We start from the raw sequence: 22,645 nt of genomic DNA on the forward strand, positions 1-22,645 counted from the left end.
CTGTGTGTGTGAGATACTGAGACTCAATGAGCCAAGTCCAGGTGGGAAGTTTCATGCAGGAGCAGCTGCTATACTGGTACAAACACGGGCAGGTGGTTTCCTGTGGGCTCTTGAAGACTGTGCGCTAATGAAACAATTAATCGAAAAGTGTTTAATTTTAGAAAGAAGCCAAAAAGGGTAACAAGTCACAGGTTTGCTTTCTTTGCACTATTTTTAAACCCTTCACTATGGTGGCTGTAGACAGGAGGTAGAGCAGGTCACCTACTGATCGGAAGGTCGGTGGTTCGATCCCAGGCTCCTCCAGTCTGCATGTCAACTATCCTTGGGCAAGATACTAACCCCAACTTGCTCTCCGATGCATCCATCGGAGTATGAATGTGTATGAATGTCGTTAGAAAGCACTAAGTGTAGATAAAGTGCTTGTGAGAATGGGTGTGATTTGGTGAATGAGGCGTGTTGTATAGAGCGCTTTGAGTGCTCCGTGAGAGTAGAAAAGCGCTCTATAAGAATCAGTACATTTACCAATTTTTACCAGCAATTTCTCAGGCATACACATCGTACACAGAGTGCTTGTGTATGATAAAGTACAGGAAATCTTGTCAGCGTGAAGTTATAGATTAAGATTTCAAGTGCACGTGATATTGAAGGTGACAAGTGTGATATTAATATCGTCTTCTCTGCAGTGCCTGTGCATTAATCTTACCACTAACTCCTAATAACTCACGCCAACCAAAGTTAAATTCCTCTGTAGCAAATATGTTTCTACAGCCACATTTATATGCTGTTTGTGATGCTTTGTTTGCTCTCAGGATTTGATTGATGCTTGCTTGTCATGTGTGGTGGAGAAGTGCCATCAGTGGAAAAGCAGTGTGTGTGTGCGCATGCTAATCAGTAAATGTGGTGTCTCTGTTCTTCCCAGTGGTTTACCAACACTGGGAATCCCCACTAATGTCCTCCTGTGGGCCTGGACGGGCGTATTCAGCAGCAGAATACCAAGAAATCGTATATCAGCTTAAGTTTTTCAACATTGTCTCAGTGTCTGTCTCTGCACTGACATGTGACTCACTCACTCTGCAGTTTGTGGGGGTTAAAAGCACATTCCCCGAGCTGCAATTGATTTTTCTCCCTTTTAAAGGAAATTTGAAAGTGTTGACAGCGGTTAGCTTTTGCGTCACTGAAATTCTGGAGGATATTGCTGTAGCCGCTGGTTGAGATCAATAGAAAATACAGAGAATCAAGTTTTTATTGTTTTTCTTTCTCTTGTTTTGTGTTGAGGATTTGTTGTTGTTCCAATTGCAGCGACAGGTCATGACCTGTGTGATGTCAGGACGCATGATCCAAATGAAATAAGTAGCACTGACTCTGCACCCCAAAAGAAAGAAGCGTTTTATTTAATTACATTTAACCCAGACTGAGTGAACATTGGAGAAGCCGATCCGTTATCTGTTATCTCTGCATGCTGCCCTGTTAATTGGCCTCCAGCTAATGGACTTGATAATATTTACATTTTTGAGACTTGCTATTAGCGAGGCAGCGTCCACGTCCTCTTCTCCTGTGCCGAGCAGAGAGAGCTCTCAGCTCTCGGCTCGCACTGCGTTTTGGTGCTAATGGAGCGAGCATTATGCAGGAGATTGCATCCTCCCACCAGCCACACCGAGAGCACATCCTGCCCCTGAAAAGTTCATTATTGGAAGAAATGCCCCGTGTCTCTTCCCTTGCAGCTGTCTTCGTAATGTTTTAAAACCCCGGAGACATGCTTACATAAGTGCCACAGCCACGGGCGCACACAATGAGCAGCAAGGAAATTGCTCTCTTTAAGCTTTGTGTTTTGAGGCTCCGTTGTGCGATGCATCCCACATGTTTCCACTTTTTGCTGTAAGATAATACCGAATGCTTAATATGAAATAATGACTAATGTAGCACGGACACTGAGACACTCATTGATCTTAATAAAATTAGATTTTGCATCTGGCGGTCAGCATCAAGAACAGCGAGTCTACCGTGATGCCTTCATTCAGTCAACAGAATTGCCAAACCTTGTTTAACGTGACGTTGTTAAATTACTTTAATCTTGCTTTTTAATGACTCTATTCTAAATTTAAGCTCTTTATCATCTCTTCTATTAAAGCGTCTCTTTTGCATCCATCCTGGAATTTTAATGTGTTTCTGTGTATCCGAACTACAGACGAAAAGGGCCGGACTTTTCATTTGCACAGCCCAGACTCCCGTCTGTCGGTTAGCACATTTTTTGCAGTTATCAGAAACCAGGCTGTCTCATATTCTGAAGAAGCAGAAGCATGCATGTGGAGGGGATGGCAGCACAGACGTCCCTTGTCACCAGCTACTGCTTTTCATTCTTTCACAAGTGAGAGAGACACTTGATTTGAAAGGTTGGCAGTGAAAATTCAAGGCAGGAGAGGACGGAGGTGTGAAGAGTATGAGCCCTAATCTGAGCTGGTGAGCTTATTTGCTCACTTTGAGTGAATGTGGTGTGAGTGTGCTGGTACAAAGCCAGAGAAAGTCTTTGTGTCATAGCATGGAGAGCCATTCTCTATTATTTGCTCAGTTTTCTAACCTTCTCCAAACGTAGAGCGGAACGTTTCATTAAAGTTTAAAAGGCTTTTCTTTAAACTTGGGACTATGCCTTTTTTCTCCCACGTTGACATGATTGTATCGCACAGTCGCTGCAGATTGGTTGGCTACACGTCCATGATGTGAATTTCCTTAGATCTGGTGACTGTAGAGGTCATTTGAGTAGGGATGGGTATCGTTTAGGTTTTATCCGATACCGGTGCCAAACCGGTACTTTTGAAACGGCGCCGGTGCTTAAACGGTGCTCAAAACGGTGCTTAAAGAATAGAGAACACAAAATTGGTCCAAAAACCTCTCATGTTCAGCTGTTTTTTTGTAAAAAGATAACAATGTTAGCCTTTTCTGCAGCTATGGGGCATATATGGTATCACTCTTGGCTGGAAGCAGCTTAAACAATGGAAAAAAAACACAAACTTTGTCCAAAAACCTCTCATGTTTAACTGTTTTCCACTTTTTCTTTGGTCATTTTAGCCTTTTTGTCCAGGGTGAAGGGAGTATCTGCCATCAAACAAGAAGACAGCCGCATGTAGCTATGATGATGTTTGCTAGTTCACCTTACATGCATTAATGTAATAACGTGGTTAGCCTACTCAACGTAAATTACACACGAACAACATTAAGCTACTCACGCAGAGCAGAACGGCTGCTGCTGCTGCATCATCATCCTCATCATTTCTGCTACACTGGCAGGGCTAGGGGCCAGGACTCTCCTCTTCGGGTTTTTGGGGGATGTTGCTAACTCCGGGTCCGATAACAGGCACCACACCCGCAGTAGATGTGCTCGGTGTGAGGTCTCGCAGCAAGCTATCAAATACGGCGCATTTCTCGGCTTTAACAAAACGCTATGCGTCGCCAGGTGTTTCATCGGATTTGAGGTGTTACCTCCTTTGACATTATCACAGTATCAGCTTAAAGCACTTGTTGCAGCTGCTGAGTTTGCATCTTTTGCTGTGAAGTACAGTCAGACTTTGACCGCTTCGCCTTGGGCATTTTAATCTGTAGCTCTGCTCTAAAAGAACGTACGTACAGTGGGGCAAAAAAGTATTTAGTCAGCCACCGATTGTGCAAGTTCCCCCACTTAAAATGATGACAGAGGTCAGTAATTTGCACCAGAGGTACACTTCAACTGTGAGAGACAGAATGTGAAAAAAAAATCCATGAATTCACATGGTAGGATTTGTAAAGAATTTATTCGTAAATCAGGGTGGAAAATAAGTATTTGGTCACCTCAAACAAGGAAAATCCCTGGCTCTCACAGACCTGTAACGTCTTCTGTAAGAAGCTTTTCTGTCCCCCACTCGTTACCTGTATGAATGGCACCTGTTTGACCTCATCATCTGTATAAAAGACACCTGTCCACAGCCTCAACCAGTCAGACTCCAAACTCCGCCATGGCCAAGACCAAAGAGCTTTTGAAGGACACCAGGAAAAGAATTGTAGACCTGCACCAGACTGGGAAGAGTGAATCTACAATAGGCAAGCAGCTTGGTGTGAAAAAATCAACTGTGGGAGCAATCATCAGAAAATGGAAGACATACAAGACCACTGATAATCTCCCTCGATCTGGGGCTCCACGCAAGATCTCATCCCGTGGGGTCAAAATGATCATGAGAACGGTGAGCAAAGATCCCAGAACCACACGGGGGGACCTGGTGAATGACCTGCAGAGAGCTGGGACCAAAGTAACAAAGGTTACCATCAGTAACACACTACAACGGCAGGGAATCAAATCCCGCAGTGCCAGACGTGTTCCGCTGCTGAAGCCAGTGCATGTCCAGGCCCGTCTGAAGTTTGCCAGAGAGCACATGGATGATACAGCAGAGGATTGGGAGAATGTCATGTGGTCAGATGAAACCAAAGTAGAACTTTTTGGTATAAACTCAACTCGTCGTGTTTGGAGGAAGAAGAATACTGAGTTGCATCCCAAGAACACCATACCTACTGTGAAGCATGGGGGTGGAAACATCATGCTATGGGGCTGTTTTTCTGCCAAGGGGACAGGACGACTGATCCGTGTTAAGGACAGAATGAATGGGGCCAAGTATCGTGAGATTTTGAGCCAAAACCTCCTTCCATCAGTGAGAACTTTGAAGATGAAACGAGGCTGGGTCTTCCAACATGACAATGATCCAAAACACACCGCCCGGGCAACAAAGGAGTGGCTCCGTAAGAAGCATTTGAAAGTCCTGGAGTGGCCTAGCCAGTCTCCAGACCTCAACCCCATAGAAAATCTGTGGCGGGAGTTGAAAGTCCGTGTTGCTCGGCGACAGCCCCAAAACATCACTGCTCTTGAGAAGATCTGCATGGAGGAATGGGCCAAAATACCAGCTACTGTGTGTGCAAACCTGGTAAAGACCTATAGTAAACGTTTGACCTCTGTTATTGCCAACAAAGGTTATGTTACAAAGTATTGAGTTGTATTTTTGTTATTGACCAAATACTTATTTTCCACCCTGATTTACGAATAAATTCTTTACAAATCCTACCATGTGAATTCATGGATTTTTTTTTCACATTCTGTCTCTCACAGTTGAAGTGTACCTCTGGTGCAAATTACTGACCTCTATCATCATTTTAAGTGGGGGAACTTGCACAATCGGTGGCTGACTAAATACTTTTTTGCCCCACTGTACCTGGACCCGCCTACTATCCTCGGAAACGTAAAATGATTGGCTAGAATCCAAAGTGTATCACAGCTCAGGAAAAAAAAGCACCGAAATGTGTGAACTCACTGTCATGTTCAAGAAACCAGTTTGAGATGTTTTGTGACATGTGGCACGTTATTCTGCTGGAAGCAGCCATCAAAAGATGCGTACGCCGCCACCATCGAATCGTTAACACAACGCAGAATGGATCTATGCTTTCATGGTGTTTGCCAGCTTCTGACCCTGCTGTCTACCCTCAGTTTCTTGTTCTTCGCTGACAGCTAAGAACAGGGAAATTTTGACTAATATTAGCTTGACATAAACTCTGGAGTGCATTTTTGTCCAAAAAAAGGACGGTGTCCTGTTGCCTTATTTGTCATGTCTGTAACTAGTATGATAGAAGTCGTACATTACTGGCCATCATGATGCTGAAGAAAATGCAATTTATTGTTCTTAATGTATTTTACTCAGTGTATGCTTACTTACTTACTCAGAGCAGCAAAACAGAAATGTAAATGTTCCCTGACTTCACCATGTTTACTCTGGATACATCTCCGTGCACGTACACACACTGAATGTCTTTAAAATGATAAATACTCCACAGGGGCCCCAAGTCCCCAGTCACTAACCACCACACTCTATAAAACTGTGAGGATAAGCTACAGCTGCCGAATATAGGTCAGTAATAATACGAAAGTGTGACTCAGAATCTCCTGCTCCCACAAGATTTGATCAAACTGCACACACACAGAGAAAGACAAATGCAAACTGTGTGTGATTTTTATTTATTCTTTTTCATTTTTTTGCCGCCCACATGCATTGATTTATCCAAAAAGTCAACAGAGCAGAAATTAAATGAGTGGTTAATTTTGTTTTCTGTTTCTGCGTTACTATTTCATCTACTGTAGCTTTCCTCCTCTGTGGCCCAAACTAAGAATAAGCTGTATCTGTGTGTACGTGTGCACAAGCAAGCAAGTAAGAGCACATTTCCATTCATCCTCGTCTTCAGTTGGCACGAAACATCTTTGCACCAGCTGTCAGTGCACAGAAGGAGCATTTTGTACTTTCTTGAAGCAAACACTTCATCCCCACCCCCACTCCCTAAAAATAAAAACGGTACAAGCAGCAGCATAAAAATCCTGAGCTCCCTAAATTTGATAGGGACGCCTAAACCACAGCAATAGTTTTCCTGACAAATGCATGAGGGAAAGAAACAAAAGGTCATGACTACTTATGTTTCTTCTTCAAACGAAGTCATCAGTCTGAAAAAAGGCAACTTTCCCTTACCTCCAACCCTTCATATTCAACCTACTCTGTTTTTAAGTGTTTTGACTGTTACACACATTTTGCCCAAATGCACTTCGACATGCAGACCGATCCTTATTCTGGCACCTCTTCTTTTTTCCTCAGGCACACTTTCTGGCAGTACCGGAAGGAGAACCCTCAGACCAGAGTCGGGGAACCTCCTCCTGACGGCCTCCCGGGCTTCAACAGCGGTGTGATGTTGTTGGACCTAGCTGCTATGAGGTCCTCGGCTCTTTACAATAAGCTGCTGGAGCCCAGCAATGTGGCCAAGCTAACAGACCAGTATCGCTTTAGAGGCCACCTGGGTGATCAAGACTTCTTTACCATGATCGGAATGGAGCATCCTGAACTGTTTTACTCCTTGGCGTGTGGCTGGAACCGGCAGCTGTGCACCTGGTGGAGGGATCACGGATACGGAGACATATTTCAGTTGTATTATCGCTGCGATGGACCTGTCTATATCTATCATGGGAACTGTAACACCCCTATACCAGACGACTGAGATCTACACTGGTTTGATACTACAACTGTTTTCATTTTATGGCAGTTCCCTTTTGTGACCGCAGTCAGATACGTTGCCCCCTGCTGGCCAAGGGGACCCCACCCCCCAACAAGATGTGGTGTTTGTGGAAGTTGTTTTAGCACAGGTCGCCATTATGAGTGAAAACAGCTCTGCATTACAGTCGTACAGAGTAGTGTATTAACAGGAGGTTGTTTTTTCAGGTACTACACACATGACATTATGATGTAATGTGTACAGGTCCATGTGGGATTTGAGCCCGTCACTGCAGAAGGATTTTACCGCTCCTTCATGTTCCGCAAACGCATAAACCTGTTTGCTAGTTTGGATGTGACTTAGACCCCAGCCACACAGACTGGTGTGTGGCAACCAGCGGTCGTGAGGGAGCTGTGAAGGAGTTGTGAGTTGTTGCGTAAGATTGATGACAGTGCTTGAAAAATAATTGCTAAAGCACGAGTCAAACAGGCTGGGAACCTTTGGGAAAACTGTATTCCTCTGCTGGTTGGCAAAAACCTTGGAATTGCTTTGGCTGCTAGCATATTGGCCTGAGCTGCAGTGACAACATGAAAGGTGCGCCACACTTTTCCAGGTTTTACTGCAGCTCTGCTAGTAGTTAGCGAGTGTTTGCAGACAGCATCGTGTAGGTACGGGCAACTGTGGAAATCTGCGAGCAACCAAAGCAATCACTGTGAGGTTTTTGGTGTATTTCCTTCTACGAAACAGAGTTCACACAGCAAGAGCCAGCAACTTCCAGGAGTCAGCTGCCAACTCGTTGGGGAATATATGTTTCCCTAGCAACTGCATCCAATATGGCAGACAGCTCTTGAGCAGTGCAATAATGATGTCACATGAGAAGCATCTTTTATTTCTGTGGAGAGAAAAAATTGTTTGATTTAGGTTTATTGTTTATATATTTACAGTTTATGTGTTTAACAAACTTAAAAACAAGAGAATCAAGTACACCAAGTAGTGTACAGTATTTAACGCAGTAACTCCCAAATCACTAACTGATGTTGAAATATTAATGCAGTGAAGCAAATGCTAGACCGACCTCGGCTCGCTTCGTTCTCCAACACGTCGAGTTTTCAGTGTCCCAAGTTCAGCCTACATCACACCGTAGCAGGTGACGGCTAATCTCTGTCAATTACGTCTATTTTTTCTTTCTTGCAACCAGAGGGATCGCTCGTCGTGGACTTTGTGGGTCAGCCACAGCTCTTTTCAAACACGTCTTTACAGGTAGAAAAGCAGAGTGAGTGGGTGGGGGAGACAGCAGAGAGCTGGCCACGGGGATTGGAGAGATAACGATTAACAATGACGACACTGAAGGCTGTTGTTTGTGCCCCGTGTTTGCAGTGTAGCCGAGGCCAAACAGACCCACTTCATTCAGACACACGTTTCTGAAGGAGCGCCGCGGCCAAAAGCGTGACTGCAGACGCTGACCCACTTTTCAGTTTTCTTGCTGTGCTCAGTGAAGTCCTGCTCAGATTCAAAGAAATGTCAACACTCGATATTAATCAGAAACTTAATCGCTTTATGTAGCACTGAAGCACGCTGCTGAGGAGAAAACGAACAGTGGAACAAGACTATAAAAAGAATGTCTTCAGTTCTCAACACCTTATAGCTTTTTCTGTTTTACTACTAACAGAGCCAGTGGCTTTACTGGTTACATGATGATTACATTAGTTTTACTGGGATTGCCACTATCAGTGTACATCACTATCAGTTTCAGTGCATTACAGTGTTTAAAATGACATAAAATGGTTGATATTGATAATCTATCAGAAAGCATGTACAATTTTTTAAAGTACAGTCATGCACCAGAAAGGATAGATTATTAAAGGGAAGGATGAAACCAAACTTTGCAGCTTGGTCTTATGGACCCCTGCCAACAGCTGTACTGTAAGTGTCATACAATATATCCATGTGATGGTTTGTGTGTGAACTAAAAACTTGTGTATCAGTTTCTTGTTGGTACTCTGCTAACACATACAAACCTATTTGTGTCATCATCTAAAAAAATGTTACATGTGTATCGTCTAGAGATTCACTCACTGCAATTTTTGATTCCAGGTTGTTTTTGTTTGTTTGTTGCCAATTCTGATTTTCTTTCTAAGAACGACACCTGACAGATTATAGAAAAATTACGTTTTCTTTAATGCACCAATTACAGTTTGGAGTTACAGGACCTTCTGTTACTGAAACAATTGAAAATAAAATGCTTTATTGATATAAACAGAACTAATGTCAGTTTCTTAGATCATTTTGCATATAAATTTACCAAATAACAGAACAGTGATCCTTTTTTATTTTCACTCAACTACACAACTTTCCTGTAACTGCTTTGGTCCTTTGCTCATACCGAGGCTCACAGAAAGCTGGCTCTGAGCTCTGGCTAGCTTTAGCTTTAGCCACGTTCCCTTCTTTTAAATGGTGATGTGAACGCTTTCATGGTTCTCCCCCTACCTCCACTGTGAGTCTTTACTTACAGTGGAGAGCCTCCACAGTAACGACATATTAACGCGTGTTTGCGAGTAAAGCTGCCACGATTAGTCGACTAGTCAGGATTACATCGACTATCAAAATCGTCGACGACTAATTTAATAGTCGACGCGTCGTTTGAAGCTTTGTAAGATCCCAAAAGACAGGAATAAGTAGTAGGATTTAAGAGTGTAATAACGGACTGAAACAGAAGATGGCAGCACTGCATGTACAAGGATGCCAGCTGCCGTTAAACCCCGAAGAAGAAAAAGCTGTGTTCCAGAAGTCAGCGCAGCCCAACTCAGTTTACAACAATGGCGGCAGCTAGTTAGTTTTAATATTACTCTTATTATTCTTTCTGGGTCACAAAATAAACGTTTAACATATTTTCAGGCGAGAATGTAGCTGTGTAAACCTCAAACATCTGTTCAGTTTATCAAGACACCACATATTTTCAAAAGCGCTCCGACGTTTTCGGAGACGTCTGTTACCCACTAGCTCGATAGCTAGCCGGGGGCAAGACTCACTAGAGCCGTGAGAACACCGGACTCCCGGCAAATTGTTTTCAAACCCACTGCCGTCTTTCGCTACTCAGGTTAAATATATATAAGTCACTTAGATAACTTCAAAATGTTATTGTTTGGCTTTTTTTTTAGTATTTTATTTGTTCCTGAGTAAATCTGTTTGGCTGAGATTAAAGTTATAGTTTTTACACAGCTGAATAAACATCAAGCAGACAGCTGATTATCAGAAGTGTGAGATGCTCAAGAATATACTCCGGTGTTGTTGTATTTTAGATAGCAAGGAGTTTATTAAACTTCACCGAAACAATCTGCAAATTTCATTAAAATTTAATAAACTATCATCTTGTCTTTATTTTTAGTTAGCACATACCTTAAACACTTAAAGCTGTAAGCTAATGATAGTTATATAAGAGCAGATGCTGCTGGTGCAATAAGCTGTATGTTTTAGGTCCAATGGATGATGATCTGATTAGTCGACTAATCGCAAAAATAATCGGTGACTAGTCGACTATCAAAATAATCGTTTGTGGCAGCCCTATTTGCGAGTGTGCATGCGACTGTTTGTCTGCACTGCTGTCCATGTGCTGAATATGCATGAAACAGACGGGGTCACTGGTCAGTCGATCGGTATTGTCGAGTGCTTATTCCTGTGTTACGTGCATCCATTGCCACGTCAGTTGTTTCTGTTGTGTCCTTCAAACACTCAGACTTTGTATAAAGTGTTTTAGCTCATTTGGCTAAAGGACCAATGAACTTATGCAATTGTGAGGCATCCGTCATCTGTCTGTTCCTGTTTGTGAGCCTCTTTGACATCTCGTTGGCTTTTCATTAGTCATTAGTTTGTGCAGATGCAGTCAAGCAGTGACAACAAAACTTAGACAGACAAGCAACTACACCCTGGTTAATCTGACTGAGATCTTGGAGAGTGTGAATAATCTGGTGTGTGTGGCATTGATGTACTAACACTATACTTACCAAAGTAACAGCTGTCTGTATTTTTCACTTTAATAACCCCTCAGCAGATGATGCTAATGTCTTCCTGTGACAGCAGCAGAGTTATCAAATCTTTAAAATGTTGTTACATTGTGTGTGTTTCTCTTTCCTAAATAAAATGTCTTGCTGTTATTAAAATTCTTTGTCCTTATTGTTTGTGTGCGCGTGGGAGGCAAAGCTGCCAACACTTCAGTACAAGAGGATGCGTTTAGTTACGTAAAGTATAAAAATGCATATGTGAACAGATCAACCTCGCTTATGTTATAACACCAGTCCACGTCTGTGCTCTTGTTTATCGGCTGCAAGCCAGGCCTGACCCATTTCTCTCACTCAAATTTCCCATCACACCCAGTTAAAGCTCCATAGGCAGAATATTTGCAAGAATGCAATGATGTTATCTTTGTCATCAGTGACAGCCTTCATTCACTTGTCCTTGTAAACGTCTGCAATCGTTTGAATGGTGTTTTCTTGTGCAGCCGGGTGCAGCGTATTGTGGCCTGTTCCTGTTGTGTTAATGTGACAATCAGCGAGGAGATGACGGGCTCGTTTCTTTTCTGCTTTTCATAGAGTTTAATCATGACAGCAGAGATCGCAGCGACAAACAAAAACACACTGACGGGCAAATTCAGAACCTACATTTAATTGAAAAAAGTAGAAAGAAATCAGCATAGCTTACTCTGAAACGTGTTTTTGAAACAATATCTGCTCTCCTTCAGTTTGCCGTAGGCGACAGGTTCAGGTGCACCATTTTTGTTTTTTGCTTTTCAAGCAGCCAGATGTTTTCAGTTGTAGCTCTCCATGCTACGTGCGCTAATACACCTCTGTGTCACCTTTTCTGGGATGGTAACAAGATAGATTTTCTCATTTTGATCAAAACCACAGGAGCAGTTTTCCTTGACACCTGTATCCAGCTCGAGCACAAAGAAGGACGCGGTGTTTGTGGACCTTCAGTGTTTCTTATCTGTTGTTTTTATCTGCGCTTGATTTTTTTCCCTAAGCCTGCTGCTCACCTCTCGTCAGATGGGGAGCAGACAGCCGTCCCCCTTGAGCACTCATTTCTCCTCTTCTTCAGTCAATGTTCCACCAGCACTTGATAGGCATAATTAAAAATTCAGGCAAACGCACGTGTGTAATTAAAATTGAACACCTAAACTGCTGGCTTATGGTGACAGCTGCTGTGGTAGAAAGAGAAAAGTAATTGAAATTCAGCAGACTTCTGACAGTCTGTCCAATTTGAACATTCAGACCATATCGAATCAAAGATATATTGCCTTTGCTGCTTCTGAAACACATTCAGCTGACAGGAGCTCCACGTAACCCGTGTGCAAATATGTGTACGTGGAGTGTTTTCACTTTAACCCGTGTGTGATTGTTTGTGTGTATGAGAGTGTAGACAGCACAACACACCAATTGGAAAAACAAATGTAGGCCAGTACCTTCCTGAGAGCTCCTCCACCTTGTCTCTCCCTCGCCTGTTTTCTCTCTAGTATCTCTCCCACCCATAGACCGGGCAGGCTGCCCACTAAAAAGTTGAATAAGTGGCCTTCATCCATCTGTACAGTTTGTTCTGCACCCATTGTTGCTTTACTCAGACTCCATAAATGTCTTTAGAACTCAATATGCACGATAAAAAAAATATTTTTAGTTTTTATCCTTTTACCCGAAACTAAAGGGAAAACACACCAGCCAGCCTGGAAGAGCATTATATTAAAATAGATACAACGTTGCATTATGTACATGCTGTGTATGTGTGCAATATTTAATTATTGGGGACTTTAGCACAACATTTAAAACCATCCTTGCTGCAAACTGACAGACCTGGGACTGCCTCACTCCATCTGCCTCTGGATAAAAACCTTCTGATCACTCCCAGAGGGTGAGAGACGGCCACCACATCTCCTCACCTCTCAGTTTCAGCTCTGACTCCCCCACAGGGCTCCCTACTCTTCACCCTCCCTACTTCCCATTGCATACTCGCCCACTCCAGCAGCAGCATCATCAAACTTGTGGATTACACCACCGTATTGGGGCTCATCTCTGGGGTGGATGGTTGGTGTAAAAGGATTACAACTTGATCCTTAACACCACCAACACCAATGAGCTGATGATTAACAGGAGGAAGGAAATTGGAATTCTGTCCATTTTCATCAGTGGGGAATGTGTGGAAAGGGTGTCAAACTTCCGGATCTGCGATGTGCACATCAAAGGGGACCTGACCTGGAGCACCGACAGAAAGCAGGCACAGCAGAGGCTTCACTTCCTGAGGATCTCCAGGGAGAACCAACACATCCAAAAACTGCTTGTGTCCTTTTACCATAGAGAGCATATTGACATACTGAAACAGTGTGTGGTTTAGCAGCTGCACGGTGGCAGAGTGATAAATGCTGCAGATAGTCATCACCACTTCCCAGAAGACCATCAGATGTCCTCTCTCCTCTCTGCAGGAACTTTGCTGCCTCAAAACAGCCCAGAGCATCCAACCCCAGACACCTTCTGTTTGAACAGCTGCCCTCAGGCAAGGACAAAGAGATTAAAAAAAAGACTTTATCCAACAGAAACAACTTCATTTCCACTGCTCGAGCTGTGCAACTTTTTAACACAATGAATTATTTTATTGTTTCAGCTTAAATGTCTTTTATGTGTGATATGATGTGACACTTTCAATTCAATTCAATTTTATTTATATAGCGCCAAATCACAACAAAAGTCGCCTCAAGACGCTTCATAGATACAGAGAAAAACCCAACAATCATATGACCCCCTATGAGCAGCACTTTGGCGACAGTGGGAAGGAAAAACTCCCTTTTAACAGGAAGAAACCTCCAGCAGAACCAGGCTCAGGGAGGGGCGGGGCCATCTGCTGCGACCGGTTGGAGTGAGAGAAGGAAGACAGGATAAAAGACATGCTGTGGAAGAGAGACAGAGATTAATAACAGATATGATCCAATGCACTTACATGTATATTTTTATGGCCTTTTTTAAAATACATTTACTTTCAATGGGGTTGGATGAATCAGACGTTTGCACTGAGAGGGTTAAATCTGATTTCTGTACATGTGAAATGACAATAAAGATGTAATTATGACACTTAACCTGTCAAATGTTCTGCTGTGTCTAAAAACCAAGTTAAAATTCACTGCAAGCCAACAAGTCCAGATTATAAGACAATGTAGTGATGTTAAAAAAGGTTTCTTTCAATAGCATCTATCGCTTCATATTCAAAGCACAATCATGGTGAATACCTGTGTTCTAATTCATGTCACGTGTGGTTCAACAGCAGTTTGATGCACTGATGCTGTGTACGAGTTCCCACAACAGCACGTGTCTAACCTTGACATAGTCAGTCAATATGCATTAAAGTGTTTCATTCAGAGGACAGAGAAAAACAATTCAACAATTTCTAACAATAGTCAGTCCCAAGGTGAGTGTAATCAATGACAAACATTAAACTTTATCCAATTTGTCACCAAACACAGGCTTACTACTTTACACTGAACTAAGCCTAAAAGGCTTTAATGCCAGTGACCTAATACAAACCTAAATAAAAACTTTGGGTGGAGTATCAGGAAACAGATTAAAGCTTCAGACAAGAACAATAGTGATAAAGGACGATGATCTGTATGCAAATGTTCAGGTCTTCTTTCCTGTCCTCCTTCCCCTCTCTACCCATTACTATTTTTCATCAGGCTCCGATCTTGGCACCCAAGTTTTTGCATATGCATAGCAGTACACAAATTAACATGCACTCACACACGCCACCGCCATCTGTGGCTTTTGGAGATTGCCCTGTTTTCAGCCTCTCAGTGTCACAACAGCTGTAACTTCTAAACAAGAGGGAAGATTATGATGACAGCAGAGGATCATTTCATGAATCACAAGCGATGAAACATCAGTGCAAATGGCACGGCCTGAAATTGGGCCACGGACTGTCAGCGCTGTTGACTGAGGCTGATTAGATTAGCCAAACAACAGGTTTGAACTGTGCAGTTTTATAAAGTTTTATGCAGTAAGGTGATGAGCTATTATTCTATGTGACACTCACTGATGGAATAGATTTCCCAGGGGGGATAAGAAGGAGATAACGCCACGCAGAGACAGAGAAAGATGTGAGACAGGAGTTATTTCAAAACTTGTTAGACTGGAAATTTTAAGCATTCCTGTAATGCCCTTGTTCATTTTTCCCCTTTTGTTTCATCATCCTTTATTTACCCAGGTGAAAAGTCTCATTTACACAATGTGTGGCTGTTTTTTTATATTGTGAAACATCCTGCAAAACTTCAAGTATACTACATCTCTGGTATTCAACGGTTGCATGAAAATACCAGGTAGTTTTAGTGCAGGCCACACTGGTTTAATAAGTTTACAGTGATTAACTGGTGCAGAGGGACTGTGTTGTTCATGATCCGGGTGGAGTTGGGTGGTGGTGTTGCTTAGATTCACTCGCTGAATTCTCACATGCACGATAGCTTGTGTAGCATTAGCTTACATCACGTTGAATTCAGTTGGATAAATCCACAAACGGTGAATCCAGAGAAGCAGCAGCACACAAAATCTACTGGTGCTCACAACAGAAATGATTCTAACTTATTTTTAAGTGATTCTTTTCCCCACATAGCGCCACTAGAACTGATCTTAGGGCTGAATCTCACTAGCTGAGGACATTTATTACAATTAGAAATTTGAAATAAAGTTTGTATTCAATTGTCTTAACAATAATTCAATATTATCTTTAAATGGCAGGTTATATTTGTACAGAAATACCTGGTAGAAGACAATATTTTTATACTATGGTGTGTCTGTGAAGGTTCTCAGTCATCCAGGTCATTGTAGTCAAAGGAGCTTGGAAAGAAAAACGTCTGGACTTCTTTAAATTGCTTGAAGACGTTTCACCTCTCATTCGAGAAGCTTCTGCAGTTCTAAGGTCAAATGGTGGGGAGTCCCAGTTTTAAACCTAGTGGGAGTTTCCCCCCACAGAGGGACAAAAGGACCCCCTGATGATCCTCTAATCGCCTGAGCCAAGGTGTGAAACTGGGTGTGGGTCCCAATTAGGGATGGGTATCGTTTAGGTTTTATCCGATACCGGTGCCAAACCGGTACTTTTGAAACGGTGCCGGTGCTTAAACGGTGCTCAAACCGGTGCTTAAAGAATGGAGAACACAAAATTGGTCCAAAAACCTCTCATGTTCAGCTGTTTTTTTGTAAAAAGATAACAATGTTAGCCTGTTCTGCAGCTATGGGGCATATATGGTATCACTCTTGGCTGGAAGCAGCTTAAACAATGGAAAAAACACAAACTTTGTCCAAAAACCTCTCATGTTTAACTGTTTTCCACTTTTTCTTTGGTCATTTTAGCCTTTTTGGTCAGGGTGAAGGGAGTATCTGCCATCAAACAAGAAGACAGCTGCATGTAGCTATGATGATGTTTGCTAGTTCACCTTACATGCATTAATGTAATAACGTGGTTAGCCTACTCAACGTAAATTACACACGAACAACATTAAGCTACTCACACCAGGCACCACACAATAACAGGCACCACACCCGCAGTAGATGTACTCGGTGTGAGGTCTCGCAGCACCGGTACCCATCCCTAGTCCCAATCAGCCAGGGTTTCGGGTGAGCTCATTGTGAAACCTGGCCCCACCTTATCATGCAAATTCCTATACTATGAGTATGTTTCAGAGGCTGTACTAATTCACTTTGTGCTGGAGATCTGTTCCTGTTAAAAGTGAGTTCCTTCTTCCTGCTGTCACCATTGGGCCACTTGTAGGGGATTATCTGTTTGTTGCAGTTTTCTCTCTAACGTTGTTCATTCTTTACCTCACAAAATAAAGTTCTTTGAAGTAACTGTTGAACTGAATACTGAGGAGAACAGCAAACACACACAAATATGTGTGTATGTCTTTTTATATACACGGTATTGGCAAAAGCATTAACTGAATTCAGGTGTTCCAATCACTTCCAAGGCTGCAGGTGTATAAAATCAAGCACCCAGTGATGTGTAGAGTGGGTTGCTCTCGGGAGCTCAGTGAATTCCATTGTGGTACTGTCACCTGATATCAAGTGGATTGTGCCAAGTGTAAAGTTTGGTGAAGGGGGGATTATGGTGTGGAGTTGAGTTTCAGGTGCTGGGCTCCCTTAATTCCAGTGAAAGGAACTCTTAATGCTTCAGCATACCAAGACACTTTGGATGATTTCATGTTCCCAACTTTGTGGGAACAGTTTTAGGATGGCCTCTTCCTGCTCCAACATGACTGCACACCAGCGCACAAAGCAAGGTCCATAAAGACACAGATGAGCAAGTCTGGTGTAGAAGAACTTGACTGACCTGCATAGAGTTCTGATCTCAACCTGACAGAAAACCTTTGGGATGAATTTGAGTGGAGTTAATAAGCCAGTGTTTTCTCATAAACACTCCTAAACCTCGTGGAAAGCCTTCCCAGAACAGTTGAAGCTGTTGGGCCAACATCATATTAAACCAAGTTCATATGCATGTGAAGGCAGACATGCTTTGGCAATATATATTTATATAATAATAAAGTTTCTTTACTTTTCTTAGAAATTTATGTTGAGTTTCATGTGAATGATTGAGTGGGAGTGGGACTGGTTCATTGGAGAGGTGCGTCACCAACCACGGGGAATATGGCATCTCACAATGGGCAGACAGTGGGATACTTCAACCAAGAGCTACACCTAGACACATTACAGCCATTAATACACGAGATATGGAATCACAATGCCTTCTGGAAGGATACAAACTGTGAACACTGGCCGGGAGGCTGACCCATATAATATATGACTCTGTCTAGCTGAAATTAGGTCTCTGTGTCGCCCTACTTCTCCACAGGGAGACGTGTCCACACTGACTTCTAATCTTGTATTTAACTGCAGAATCTGATTTACAGTCTGAGGTGACTCACGACTCTATCATGTTGAGGTCATAGAAACTGAACCTATCTTCAATGCAGTGGATTCACTTAATGTCCAGTTTCTTGAGCTAACTCAACAGACTGTTGGAATATTTTCATCCTTTTTAAGCATTTCTGTCCAAACAAAATGTTATTAGACACGAAGTGTGGGTATCGTTTAGGTTTTATCCGATACCTGTGCCAAACCGGTACTTTTGAAACGGTGCCGGTGCTTAAACGGTGCTCAAACCAGTGCTTAAAGAATGGAGAACACAAAATTGGTCCAAAAACCTCTCATGTTCAGCTGTTTTTTTGTAAAAAGATAACAATGTTAGCCTTTTCTGCAGCTGTGGGGCATATATGGTATCACTCTTGGCTGGAAGCAGTGCTTAAACAATGGAAAAAACACAAACTTTGTCCAAAAACCTCTCATGTTTAACTGTTTTCCACTTTTTCTTTGGTCATTTTAGCCTTTTTGGTCAGGGTGAAGGGAGTATCTGCCATCAAACAAGAAGACAGCCGCATGTAACTATGATGATGTTTGCTAGTTCACCTTACATGCATTAATGTAATAACGTGGTTAGCCTACTCAACGTAAATTACACACGAACAACATTAAGCTACTCACGCAGAGAAGAACGGCTGCTGCTGCATCATCATCCTCATCATTTCTGCTACACTGGCAGGGCTAGGGGCCAGGACTCTCCTCTTCGGGTTTTTGGGGGATGTTGCTAACTCCGGGTCGATAACAGGCACCACACCCGCAGTAGATGTGCTCGGTGTGAGGTCTCGCAGCAAGCTATCAAATACGGCGCATTTCTCGGCTTAAAAAAAAAACGCTATGCGTCGCCAGGTGTTTCATCAGATTTGAGGTGTTACCTCCTTTGACAGTATCACAGTATCAGCTTAAAGCACTTGTTGCAGCTGCTGAGTTTGCATGTTTTGCTGTGAAGTACAGCCAGACTTTGACCGCTTCGCCTTGGGCATTTTTAATCTGTAGCTCTGCTCTAAAAGAACGTACGTACCTGGACACGCCTACTATCCTCGGAAACGTAAAATGATTGGCTAGAATCTAAAGTCATCACAGCTCAGGAAAATAAAGCACCGAAATGTGCGCTGCTTTTCGGTCTGGTTACTACCGTTTATGTCAGAACCGGTGCCATCATGGCACGGATACCGGTACCCATCCCTAACTACATGGGTTCAGGAACACTCCAGAAATCACTGTGTATGAACACAGGTCATCAGGTCATCCACAAATGCAAGTTAAAATGCATGAATGAAAAGTAGGGGGCATGTGTGAGCATCATCCAGGAACACTTTCAAAGTGGAAAACTATTCTGTGCTCGGTCGAATCAAAAATTTAATTCTTTTTGGAAAACATGGACAGTTCATCGTCTGGACTAAAGAGCAGAGGGACCATCTAGCTTGTTATCATCACACAGTTCAAAAGTCTCCTCTATCTTTGCTGGTATGGGAGTGCATTAGAGCTCCAGATGATTTCACCCAGAAACACTGCATCGGAGATCACCTGCTGCTTAAAAAAACGTTCGATTTATGATTCTGAAGTGCTGGCTAAATGCAGAATTTCCACAGACACAACCAGTTATTTATGTTAGCACCGTGAATGCATCGCACAGATGAAAATAAAGGGTCTATAGGAACCTTGGTGTATCATTATTTTCTTATTACTCTGTGCCAGTGGAAAAGAATGACAGGCCGCAGCACACACACTAACTTATAATATTTATAATTTTACCCATCAGACTTAATTACTCACTGCTGAAGGTGACAGACGCTGTTCTGGTGCATTTTAATCTATGCTGCATAGCTGTTTGTACAGACAGAGACTGAGGAGGAGCTTCTTTCCGCAGGCGATACAGTCTCTCAATCACACCACCACATAGTACTGACCCACACATATGGTTTTTACACACACTGGACATTTGTTTACACTAGTGGCCGCTGCACAGCTACACTGCGTGGTCATCAAATCAAATCACTCTATCACAAGTCACTTAAATAAATCACTTTTAAGCATATTTGCTCTGCACAAGACACTTAAATATGTGGATTGCACAACCCTGGACATTATATTTCATTACCATTTATTAATTGTACAGCTGCTCTTATTGTTCTATATTTCTTCATATATTCTTATATATTTTCTGTATTGTGTATTTGTGTATTGTGGATTTTGTTGTACAGTTATTTTATTTTTAACTTTAATTTTTATATTTTATTTTATTCTTTCCTAGTTAAATTTACCCTTTATTTTAATTTTCATATTTATTTCCTATCCTATTCATAGTCTTTTATTTTAGGTCATCTAAGCATTTCACTGATGTCGTACTGTGTATGTGACAAATAAAATTTGAATTTTGACAGTCACAGTTGCTTGACTGAAAAAGGCATCAAAAGGTAAACTTGACCAATAAAGGATGGTACTGGGTAAGTTCCTTGAAAATGGTAAATATATAAATTTTATAGTTACTCATTTCCATGGTCGCCTAAGAAGATCTTTCAAAAGATCTCTGGTTTGGTCCCAGCAGGAGACACAAATCCCTTTGGAGTTGTGTCAGGAATGACATCCAGCATAAAAAATCTCCCAAAATCAAACACGCAGAGCAACCTGCCGTGGCAACCCCTGGTGAATAAGGGAACAGCCAAAAGTAGTTTTCTTTCTCTAGGAATTACTCACAGTTACTCACCTAACAAGGGAAAGATCTTTGGTTTTACTTCAAGAGGAGATCAAACCCTTGGGGGTTGCATCAGCAAATGTGAAATCTGCCTCGGAGTGCTTTGAAATCACACGGAGTGAGCTGCTGCAGTAACACCTCGTGAATAAGTAGCACACATCTTGTGATTAACACACAAAACATAAAACAAGATACTATGATGGGCAGATCAGCAGTTTGCAATTAGTTCATGTGACTAAATGTCCAATTTTAAACCCTCATACGTCTCATTATAAAATGTAATTTCATTACACTAATAAAATAATGTGTTACTGCCTGACACTGATAATGAAGAATACAGTAAAGTCCTGTCCACACACATTCAGGCTTCGGCATCATGGCTCATTCATTGAGGCTAACAGCAGACTGGTTACATTAAATTACATGCAGTACAGCATGGCCAGTGTCACTAATGCTAATAACACACTCAGCGCCTTTACCACCCCACCCTTCAGCTTCTGTGCTGGGCTCTCATGTGCCTGATTTAACTAAGATTTAACGTTCCTATGTGGTCATTTGTTTCTCAGGTTAACTGATTTCTCAGTCATGTTGAGATTCATCACAAGCTTTTTTTTCTTTTAAATCGCTTAAACTGGGCTTAACATTTGCTACTGCCCTCACCGTAAACTGCAGTGTTTCCCATTTTACCAGCTGTTGCAAGGTGTGGCTGCCTGATTCACTGTACTGTCAGAGAAAAACAAGAAAAAGCTTGTTTAAAATTAAAAATTATATTCTAATTGTATTGTTGGGAAAATAAACAAAATTCATATTTTTATACCCAAATTTGAGTCGGCACACTAAACTTCTCTGGTGATAAAATAATATTCAACCACTAAAATAATTTTTTTCTGTTTGAGAATCCAAGTAAAAATAGTAACTTGGCATCAAAAATAATAATAATGTATTTTACTATTTTTTCAGCAAAACAGTAAATTTATAAACTCACAGAAACGTAATATGATATCAATATATTTTGAGTCAGTTCAATTCAGTTTTATTTATATGGTGCCATTCGTCACCTTACAATGTGCCACATTGCCTACAGTAATGGAGAGAAAACCCCTGCAGCCCCTGTGAGCAAACACTTGGCGACAGTAGGAAAAAAAACTCCCTTTTAACAAGAAGAAACCTGCAGCAGAGCCAGGCTCTGTTAGTGTTTTGTGTTTTTTGGTTCTTTGATTTAGTTTTTTTCATTATGTTCTAGTTTTCTTTGTCTAAAGGGTTTAAGATATATCATACGTTTAGGTTCTCTAACTGGTTTATGTTAGGTTGTTTAATCCTTGCTGTTAATAATTATGTTTACCTCCCTCAGTGTCTAGCCTTGTCTTGTGTTTTGTGAATCTTCTCTCTGTTTTATTAGTGTTAAGCTTGCGCGTCTTGAGTTCAGGCTGTGTGTTTCCTGCTTCCTGTCTTATTTTGATAGTCCCAGTCCTGTGTGCAGTGTGTCTGGTTTTGCTTCTCTTGTCTCGTTACCTCTGATTTGTCCCAGCTGTGTTTCCCTCCTGTCTCCCTGATTGCTCCTTCTGTGTATTTAAGCCCTGTGTTTTTCTTGGTCTGTGTCATGATCTCCCTCATTTCTCACTGTCTGCCTGCTTAGTTTGTTTGTATTTTTAGTTTAGCCAGTTTTCTGTTTTGCCATCCAGCAATAAAACTATGTTTGAGTTCACTGTCTCACCTCCATGAATCTGCACTTTTGGGTCCACCAGTCCTGCCTGCACACAATACTTGACAGGGAGGGGCAGTTATCTGCTGCTACTGGTCGTGGGGAAGAAGACAGGACACAGGAAGCATTTTAGCTTTAACACTCTTGATTAAAGTGCTTGTAGATACTGGTGGATTTTAGTGCTGTCAGCGTTAATCTCGTTATAATGAGATTAAAATGACATTAATGACAATAACATTGTAGGGCAATCGTGGCTCAAGAGTTGGGAGTTTGCCTTAT

At 42.0% G+C, this 22,645-nt stretch overlaps 1 protein-coding gene across 1 annotated transcript in view; it reads left to right on the forward strand.

Moving 5' to 3' along the window:
- The window catches only part of xxylt1 (xyloside xylosyltransferase 1), a 35,482-nt gene extending 24,287 nt beyond the window's left edge, over nucleotides 1-11,195 (forward strand). The window contains exon 5 of the mRNA XM_085132340.1: nucleotides 6,648-11,195. Coding sequence (XP_084988466.1) covers nucleotides 6,648-7,044 — 397 coding nt within the window. The 3' untranslated portion in view covers nucleotides 7,045-11,195. The remainder of the gene's footprint in view (nucleotides 1-6,647) is intronic.
- The last annotated feature ends 11,450 nt before the right edge of the window (nucleotides 11,196-22,645 follow it).

The sequence above is a fragment of the Neolamprologus multifasciatus genome, chromosome 15, assembly GCF_963576455.1.
Source record: "Neolamprologus multifasciatus chromosome 15, fNeoMul1.2, whole genome shotgun sequence".
Lineage (NCBI taxonomy): Eukaryota > Metazoa > Chordata > Actinopteri > Cichliformes > Cichlidae > Neolamprologus > Neolamprologus multifasciatus.